Source organism: Vanacampus margaritifer, chromosome 16 (genome assembly GCF_051991255.1).
Source record: "Vanacampus margaritifer isolate UIUO_Vmar chromosome 16, RoL_Vmar_1.0, whole genome shotgun sequence".
Classification (NCBI taxonomy): Eukaryota; Metazoa; Chordata; class Actinopteri; order Syngnathiformes; family Syngnathidae; genus Vanacampus; species Vanacampus margaritifer.
Window position 1 is genome coordinate 2,947,996 of NC_135447.1, and position 8,880 is coordinate 2,956,875.

The 8,880-nt window shown below is 43.3% G+C and overlaps 2 protein-coding genes across 3 annotated transcripts; both read right to left on the reverse strand.

Moving 5' to 3' along the window:
• Positions 1 to 283: 283 nt before the first annotated feature.
• Positions 284 to 5,144, reverse strand: LOC144036663 (protein NipSnap homolog 2-like). The gene is made up of 10 exons (XM_077547476.1): positions 4,979 to 5,144; positions 4,096 to 4,220; positions 3,972 to 4,017; positions 3,802 to 3,896; positions 2,857 to 2,927; positions 2,409 to 2,549; positions 2,292 to 2,323; positions 1,311 to 1,405; positions 1,160 to 1,243; positions 284 to 847 (listed from the first exon to the last, which is right to left on the reverse strand). The coding sequence occupies exons 1-10, from the start codon at positions 5,077 to 5,079 to the stop codon at positions 783 to 785; spliced, it is 855 nt and encodes a 284-aa protein (XP_077403602.1). The 5' UTR covers positions 5,080 to 5,144; the 3' UTR covers positions 284 to 782.
• Positions 5,145 to 5,703: 559 nt separating this feature from the next.
• Positions 5,704 to 7,641, reverse strand: mrps17 (mitochondrial ribosomal protein S17). 2 transcript variants are annotated; one of them, XM_077547668.1, is made up of 3 exons: positions 7,378 to 7,641; positions 7,029 to 7,167; positions 5,704 to 6,391 (listed from the first exon to the last, which is right to left on the reverse strand). In XM_077547668.1, exons 2-3 carry the CDS (start codon positions 7,149 to 7,151, stop codon positions 6,110 to 6,112), a joined length of 405 nt encoding a protein of 134 aa, XP_077403794.1. In that variant the 5' UTR covers positions 7,152 to 7,167; positions 7,378 to 7,641; the 3' UTR covers positions 5,704 to 6,109. The 2 variants fall into 2 exon arrangements, with proteins under 2 accessions (XP_077403794.1, XP_077403793.1); XM_077547667.1 differs by having other exon boundaries at positions 7,029 to 7,170; positions 7,378 to 7,624.
• Between the last annotated feature and the right edge of the window lie 1,239 nt (positions 7,642 to 8,880).

Sequence of the window (8,880 nt, forward strand, 5' to 3'; positions counted from 1 at the left end):
ATATTGTCAGCTCATCAGCAAGCTCTGTAGAAGCCTGATAACAATCCTGTTAATCAAATCAGCTGTGTTGGTGGAGGGATACATGGAAGACAGGCAGGACAGTGACTCTCGAGGACCAGGATCCCCGACTCCTGGTCTATGTGGTGACATAAGGATTTTTAAAGCTATTTTCTCTATTTTAATGGAAAATTGATGAATAAGTTTCACTTTAAAAAATGAGGATACAGGTTGCCAAGCAACCATCAGGGTTGAATGTGTGTGCTGTGAAATAATACAAGAGGTGTGTTGATTAGAGATTTAATTTCACTATGTACAACTAAGTCATCATTCAAGCACAGCTGATCACACATTTACCACAGTTCTACCTTCCTCCAGTCAGGAAGTGCCAACAGCAGCCCCACCACACCCCATTAGCAGCTCAACAAAGGCAGTAAGAACACAAACAATCCTGATCAAATCATTAGCAAGTTCTACTTTTCGGATAGCTTCCACGTATTTAATGGAAAAACTACGAGCATCACCATGGAAACCAAACCGGGATTTATTATTCTCCTGTTATTTTTTTAATCATAAAAAAAAAAAAAATCAACTTAATCAGTAAACATTTCTTGGGAAGTCAGCTGAGGTCTTCCTCAGAGGGGGAGACCACGATGAAGATGATGATCATGATGCTCAGACATCGGAAGCTCACACGCCAAGCAAAGTCAAGCGGAACATCCTCTCGGGCGGCGGCGCTACCGCCGCCTCCGCCTCCTCTGCACGGGGTGACGGGGTGGCACGGCTCACTTTAAGGGCGAACTCTTCAAGGGAATCATAACTCGAGATTCCATGTGCTGAATGAGCGGCACTGCAGAAAGAAGCCAAAAAAAGTGTCACATCGTTACAATGAGCTCATACGACTCGCACAAATTTAAATCTCCTCATCTCTGTCACGTAAGCGGGAAAAACCATTCAATATGATGTCAATATGTTACGTTGGAGGTGTCAAGTAGCGACCAAATATTTATGATTGGCCTCTGGTCTGAGGTGTGTTAAGAGTGGATTTGTCCCAATAATCAAATTATAAAAGCTGTGACGACTCCAGTCAGAGTCGCAACTCTGTCAAGTGTGGCGTGAAGGGAATGTAACCAGTCAAAGGTGCGCCAACACGTCGACCCACCTGTGTAGTAGACGACCTCGTCCCATCCTTCTCGCTGCCAGGCTGCATTTCGGATGTTTTCTCTGGATTGAAGATCTTTGTAGGCTGAAAGACAAAGTGAGTAAGTGCTGCGATCCAATGAAAACCTGATGCAAAGTCATGCGGCGCTCACCCCACAAGTGGTGAACTTGGTACAAATTTCCGATCTGGGAGAAAAAGCCTCCCACGGCTTCCTGGTTCTGCTGGCGAATCTCGATGGCGCGCGCCCTGCGGAGAGGAGCGGAAGACAAGCGTCACGCGACCCATCGCGCCAACGTCTTCCACGCCATTAGTTCCAAGTCATTCCCGGACGGACGGACGGGCGCCCAATCAGGTGTGACGGCCATCCAACTCTGTTGATGCTCATGATGGCTTTGATTCCAACAAATGCAAACGTTCACTTATAGCAGAGGTGGGCAAAGTAAGGCACGTGGGCCGCGATTGTGGCCCACGTGCCCCACTCTCTTTTCCCGCCTAACACCAAATTTTACATTTTTGTTGCATTTGTTTAATCATAAATGAGGACAAACTCTTCTCTTACTGTGACTAAGAACTAATAACTAATAAAAACGTGTATGACAAGTTTTGGAATTTTTCTGTTGAGACAAATATTTTTGGGGGTCCTCTTACCTGCTGAAGAGTTCGGACTGACGCTTCGCCGCTTAAGAGAACCGAAAAGTATTTGTCTCAACACAAGAACTCCAAAATTGAGTGGTGAACGCAGTAGCTTAAATGTTTACACATTTTATTCAGTAATCGGTTCATTGACTAAATTTAATCGCTAATTGCAAAATGCAATTGAAGATGAGAATGAATGATTTTTGACCAATCCAACGTAGGCCTTGAGCAGCAAAGTTTGCCCGCCCCTGCACAACAGCAATTAATGCGAGTTTGAAATTAGAAGGTCAATCATGTATCACATGACAATTAAGTGACAACGGCCATGCTACTTCTTTCATTTTTTCGGGTCATGCAGAGATTGTGATGCTCTCAAAATACCGTCCACTCAAACATCTGCTACTGTCTGCAAAGGCAATACAAAAAGCATCAAAAGTTCATCAAACGGTGATGACAAATGAATGAGATGTTGACGCGGGAGGTGGGACGGACTCACCAGTAGTTGCCCCACTCGATCATGGTGCCGGGCTGCAACGTAAACAAACAGAAAGAAAGGGCGGCATGTCAAGTGATGAGTGCTGGGAATGTTGGAGGGGGCGGGGGTGGTGGTTACCCTGAGCTGATAGGATCGCAGCTCGTAGATGTTGGGCCCGGCGCGGGGGACCGGCTCGTTCCAGAAGCTGAACTCCAGCAGCAGCTGATTCCGGCGGGACAGCAACATCTTCCCGCGCTCCCGTCGGTAATCGGAAAATATCTGGAAACGCACACGCACGAACATCAACAACAAAGCAAGTTGACTGCCACAAGGGCTGCATTGGGAATCCCTTCATCCAAAACTATGGCCAGGCGGCCATTTTGTAGTGCTATCAGAATGGCAAGTGAGTCCGCCGTCAACATCACTTGAAAAGTAGCAAGCAACCGACAGTCACTAAAAAAATCAAATACAGTACATCCCATAATACACAACAATGCCGATCATTTATCGCTATCAAGCATTGATGGAATGATTCCCAACGCAGTCCGAGTGTAATATTGGCAGCGGTCAACGGGTGGCGCCGTACCTTGTTCTGCCTGAGTTTGCTCATGACATCGGTGAGGGCCGGGTAACCTCCTCGATATCGCCACAAGTGTACTGCAACATGCCAGATCGACGTCAACATTCAGCAAATGCTGAAGAAACCAGTCATGTCATTTCTTACACTTTTTATCTGCACTCAATTTGCAAAACGTGATTACTTTGTAAACAAAACAAAACATAATTATCAAAGTCAAGTGTTTGTCCCTTATCCAAAATAATGTAAAAAGCGTGCCGAATATTCAACTTATTCAAGTGGCTTCCAAACACCTTGAGATGCGTGTCAAATTCTTTTCATCACTGCACTTGTACGTCAAATCAAAGAATAGAAAGGCCATTAATCAGTTAAAGCCTCCCCCAAATAAAATACAAATTTTGGTGTTTTGAATAAGTAAAACAAACACTTGACAATATTGTAAATTGATTAAAAAAAAAAAAAAAACCTGAGTAAGGACATGATAGAGTAGAACGTAAAGCAGTAAACAGTTTGTGCATCAGGATTTATAGCTGTGGTCCAAATTCAGTGTGCTGGTGCTGCTGTGCCCGCCTTGACCTGTGGGAGGCAATATTGCATAATACTGGCACACAGACACAGACTAAAAATAGATTTCTTCTACTCAAAAAGTTTCTGTAATATAGGTCAGAAAATATATGCTGTGGCTAATGTCAATGCTACGCTACTTTACATGTTAACATTAAGCTAGCAGGCCAGTTTCTTTGTTCGAAACACATAGAAAGCAACTGTCTTTGTTTTGTGTTTCATTTTTGAGTAAACTTCAGCGGTCAGCTATGAGTGGCCTGAAACAGGCTGACACCTCTTTTTGGATGAAACGCTCACTACTTAACAAACTGCAGCTTGTTGTCAAGCGAGTTGACTGTAACCGCACACCATCCAGTGCATGTTTGTGTCAGCAGAGCGTTGGCGTCTGACCTGCCTGATCCTGTTCTCCGTACCACGTGTTCCACGTTCCGACGAGCTCGCAAGGGTATTCCGGGTCGGCGTGGATGGAAGGCAACACACTCTCACTAAAACACACACAGTGAACAGTTGACAGCGGATCTGACGTGTGCGCGAGTGACAAGAAAACTAAAGCGCGTCACCATAGTTGGTTGTAGTCGTCCAGGCACTCGGGCTTGACATTATGAACTACAAGAGAACAAAAAAAAAAAGTTTTGATGGACAATGTCCAAGGAACGTGAAGATTATGCAGGGCGAGCCACTCACACTGGATCTTGTACAGGTTGCTGTCTTCCTTCTTTGCCAGCACGTGCGAGTGGGCATCCTTGCGTGGGTCCACCTTCCTCACGAACAGAGACTTGAACCAGCTGTCCTGCAGCCCCGATGAACTCCTGGCACACACACATCTCAACATCAATATTCTCCTCACACAAAAACTCTCTTTTTTTTATTCACAACTTCAAGTTTTCAAATGTGGACTTTATTCTTGGAAATGCCTCCTTGTTACCATCTTTGGATATTAGAGCTTTAGGGATGCGACCTGTCATGTTTTTGATACGATTACACTACAACGCTCCTGTATTTGAATGTTGCTTATTCCAGCGGTACTCGGAGAGCAAATCCTTTTTTTTGGGATGCTACTTAAGTGTCTAAAGTTTGGGAAACACTTCATTAAGTGTACATGTAAACAAAACAGTTCAAGGAAGACGCTTCATGAGTCTATCGTTCCTTAGCTATCAAAAGCAAAGATACATGCTACGCTAGTCCTGTAAGCTGCTTTATCACGTGACTCCTGAAAAACAAGTTTGTGTTCGAGCACAGGTAGCCGTGCACTGCATCACCAGTCACAAGAAAGTGGACACGCCAATAATTTGACCTTGTACTAACTTTGGCAGTCACGCCAAGTTTCCTGCTACTCGTCCACATAACAAGTAGAAACATTTCAAGGCGAAAAACAACTGGCTGGTAAAAAGTCAGCACGGCGGCTAACGAACGCCGTCACAACAAGCGTACGTTAGCTTTGGGGGCTAGCCTTAGCTTAGCCACCTAGCACACTGCAGCTTGACATTGATGCGGCGCCGCAGCAGAATACTCCATAAATTGCGTTTGTGCGACCGCCGCAGCTGGGGTGGGGTCGACGGAAACTCACCTGACGGAAACACGAACCAGTCCGTTCGTGGAGAGACTTTGTTGTGATAGTTTGACGCTCGTCAGCCACTTGGGCGCCGTGTGAAGGACTCGCGCCGCCATCTTGCTCCAGGCAAACGCCGTCGGCGGACGGAAACTCGCTTAGACCAAAACTACTTAGAATGTCACTAAAGTGTCAATCTGCTGTGGAATTTGATCCTACCCAATTTACATTTACACAAACATAGTGTCAGTTTTACTGTTAAATTAGGTTATTTTTATGAAATACAGTACGACTTTTAAATCAGATAACGTCACACTGTCATCCCGCATAAAACAAAACAAAAAAAAACAGTGGTGACTAGTTAAATCCGCAGGTGCAGAACAACGAGGTCCAATGAGTTAATAAATTAATGGACAACTATTTTGATAATTGTTCGGAAAGCAAATTGTCGTAATTTCAACCTCTCTACAGTAAATATTATCCAATTTCTGTTATCATCCATGAAAGCAGTCAGTTTCATAAAAAATAAGACTCATCAATTAACAGGTTTGACTATTTTCTGACAAAAAAATATGGACCAAAACAGAAAAAACAATCAGTTAATTTGAAATTGAGTATTTTTTATGTAAGAAATTAAAAACTGCTCTGTAATTAAAATATTTTAAATGAATCATTATTAAAATAAACACTTGTTACAACCCTAACGCAAACATATGTCAAATAGGTAAAGGAACAGACAGCAAGTAGTTCATCTTTTTATTGTAATCTTGTCTTGAATGATCATAATCAGGACATGAACATGCAACAAATATTCCAAGATTCCCTATCTACACTGAAACATGGAATTTTCCAAGCCAGAAAAAGTACTTTCCAAACACCTTGTTGAAGGTCCAGTGGTACTGGTTAGCACGTCTGCCTCACAATTGTGAAGTTCCAGGCTCGAATCCGTTGGCATGTTCTCCCATTGGGTACTCCAACTTCCCCTAACACTGCAAAATCCCAATCCCTTCATACAGACTTCAATGCGTGAATATTTGTTTGTTTGTCTATGTGTGCCCTCTGACTGGCAACCAATCCGGAGCGCACCCGCCTCTCACTCAGTCAGCTGGAGAAGATTCCAGGATGAGAATGTTCAAACCATCCCAAACGTTAATGCGACGTTTCCGCTGAGATGTTCAAGCTTTGCACTTTGTGGGCTAAATTCTGGCAATCGCCGTCAAGGTCGTCCAGTGGCTCCAGGAACTCGGCGCCGGCTACCCGCTTCCCAGTCAGCGGGTCCACGGTGCGACCCACTTTGTGGACCACCTGGGCCAGCTCGTGCTTGACGTGTTTGGCGCGCGGCTCGACCAGAGCCTTGAGCAGCACCACGTCGCCCACCGTGCACTGCTGCTGCGCGTCGTGCGCAAAGTACGTCTTCCTCCTGTTGTAGTACTGACCAAGACAAAGACGACCAGATGAAAAGTTTGCATCGCTGGAATTGCATCATGTTATCTCTGCACTTACGAGGAGCCACATTTAGACATTTGATTCTTTCCACACACAAAAAAAAGACGCCATTTCCACATCATACGCAGATAGTACATCACAGCCTTTTGTTGTGTGTTTACATTATCAATATGCTAAAAATTCAAAGCGGTTATTACAATTGTATGACAATGTGCTACAAAACAAATCTCTGACTTCCCTTAAGTTTTTTTTAAGCATCTGCTCATCCCTTTTTCACTGCAGTGCAACAATCACCGTGACCAAACAACGTTTTCTCTCCTCCACACAATCCAAAGAGATGCTCATCTATTTTGATCAACTGTTTGTTGAACAAAAAGTTAATTAATGCGTTTGTTCGAGAATACAAACTAGTAGAGTGCAGCATGACAGTTAGCTGCTTGTTATTCAGAATCGCCCATGGAAATTTAGGAACTTTTATTTATTTTTTAAATGGGCTGTGCACTTCCATATTTATCATGCACGTGACATGATAACAAAGATGGAGACTTGGAGACATCCCATAATTCGTAATGACAATACGTAAACCCAGGAAAAAGTAGGCGCTACTGGTATCTGCGTTCACCTTGAGCAAGTATGGGTCGAGCACGAGCCTGGTGACGCGAACTTTGGCGGTCTTGACCATCTTGGTTCCGATTACTCTGCCGATGATCCACTTGGCGTGGACGGACGCCTTCCTGACCGACATTCTGCCTCGTCTGCTTCTGCTGAAGTAAAAAAAAAAATGAATCAAGTCAGCTTTCATCAGCGCTTGCTCCGTTTTGACGCGACACGTCGCGCTAATGCTAATGAAGCTAACGTTAAAAATGCTAACGCTAGCCCCGGGTAACGGACACATTTGTGGAACCCGAGACCGGTCGTCACGTGACCATAACTGCGTTAAGGTCTACGTGGGACGCGAAGAACAAACTTACGGTTTGAAAGAACCACTTTGAGGAACTAGAAGGTCACACAAAAGACATCCTGGACGTGTTCCTGCTTTTCTTCACGCTGCCTTGCGCGGCCCCACTTGATGACGTCATTACGGCAAATGAAGAGGGACTATTCGACGTTTTGTATTCTTTTTCTATGTTCAAGAAATGTAAAAAAATAATAATAATAAATGCTGTGCATGGAAAAAAAATCAACTGCGTTATTTCATTCTTTTTATCTCAATACGCCACAAACATTGGAACTGACCCTCCACTAATACGTAACTAAGGGGCACGTGTCTGTCTAATTATGACAACTACAACAAGAACAGTATCTTGTAGCAATGGTGAGGTAGCGCACTTCTCAGCATCCTTTGTAGATGTCCTTGCAATTAATGTAAATCGTTTTTAAAAAATTATTACAGGTGTATTTGTGGGGTATTTGATGATGACAGACAAATGGAGCGTCTTATATCTTGAGTTTGAGATGTTGCCGTCTGTATCTCGGTTTAAATTTACGAGGATTAAAAGCAACAGGTACAAGCATTCCTTTGTCCCTTCAGTCATTTCTCTCTTGAGCTCCGGTTGGGAGAGGATTTGTACCTGATTGTTTGACAATTTTTTATTGAATTGCTTGATTTGGTATGTGTATGCTATTTATACAGAAATTGCTGTTTGCACTGATTGCACTTTCCCCGTCATACTTCGGTCGTGTTGATTCTTGTGCCAATATACACTGTATTTTCTTAAACCTTCTATGCTCTTAGTTCTTTGTTTTGGTTGTCTTAAATGTTGTTTACTGCTTGCTGCAGCAATAATTGCCCTACGAGGACACAAATAAATTTGAACTTGATGTGAAAGGGCAGGATGTCCAAAAAAAGCTTGAACGTTGGCTCGAGTGAGGAGTGTGTCGATAGCAGCTTCTTGAGTGAATGTGCATTTCAATTGTTACTATTCGAGGCAATACAGCGATTGAAGAGCCTCAACGACTGCCATCCTTTAACTACTTGAGGGTGTAATACGTTCAAATCACAACAACAAAAAGATTAGAGGGGAAAGATTTTAGCGGTTGGGAATGTCATCAAACTTGACAACTTGCGGTATGAGATTTTCTCTACAAGATTCTTTGGCTTGAATTGCCTGAAATAAGTGCTAATAAAACAACTCAACCGGACAGAGTACTTTTAAAACAACCAGAGCTAACAACAAACACAAAAAAGTAAGACAGCAGCCTAATTTATAAACAGTAACAGCCCGTTACAGGATTACAACCCATAAAAACAAATAGGACACCAAAAAAGGTGTATGGATTTTTCATGACTGATCATTAATACATTTTCATATCGTCTCGTGAATTGTTGAAAGTGCGTTTGTGGCTCAGCATGCAGGTTCATTTATTTTTCAGACATGCGTCATCATGCATTTTTTTTTAAATATATTCACACACACGCTCCGAACATTTCACCAAAATGCCGTGTTACCGTCTCCATTGAATGGGAACAAGTC

What these genes read in the sequence shown, in the direction of transcription:
- LOC144036663 (XM_077547476.1), bottom strand. Translation starts at nt 5,079, where the DNA reads ATGGCGGCGCGAGTCCTTCACACGGCGCCCAAGTGGCTGACGAGCGTC. An exon ending in GACGACTACAACCAACTATG is followed by an intron (nt 3,897 to 3,971) that starts GTGACGCGCTTT and finishes TGTGTGTTTTAG; the next exon opens with TGAGAGTGTGTTGCCTTCCA. An exon ending in CGGAGAACAGGATCAGGCAG is followed by an intron (nt 2,928 to 3,801) that starts GTCAGACGCCAA and finishes GGCATGTTGCAG; the next exon opens with TACACTTGTGGCGATATCGA.
- mrps17 (XM_077547668.1), bottom strand. Translation starts at nt 7,151, where the DNA reads ATGTCGGTCAGGAAGGCGTCCGTCCACGCCAAGTGGATCATCGGCAGA. An exon ending in TCGACCCATACTTGCTCAAG is followed by an intron (nt 6,392 to 7,028) that starts GTGAACGCAGAT and finishes TGTCTTGGTCAG; the next exon opens with TACTACAACAGGAGGAAGAC.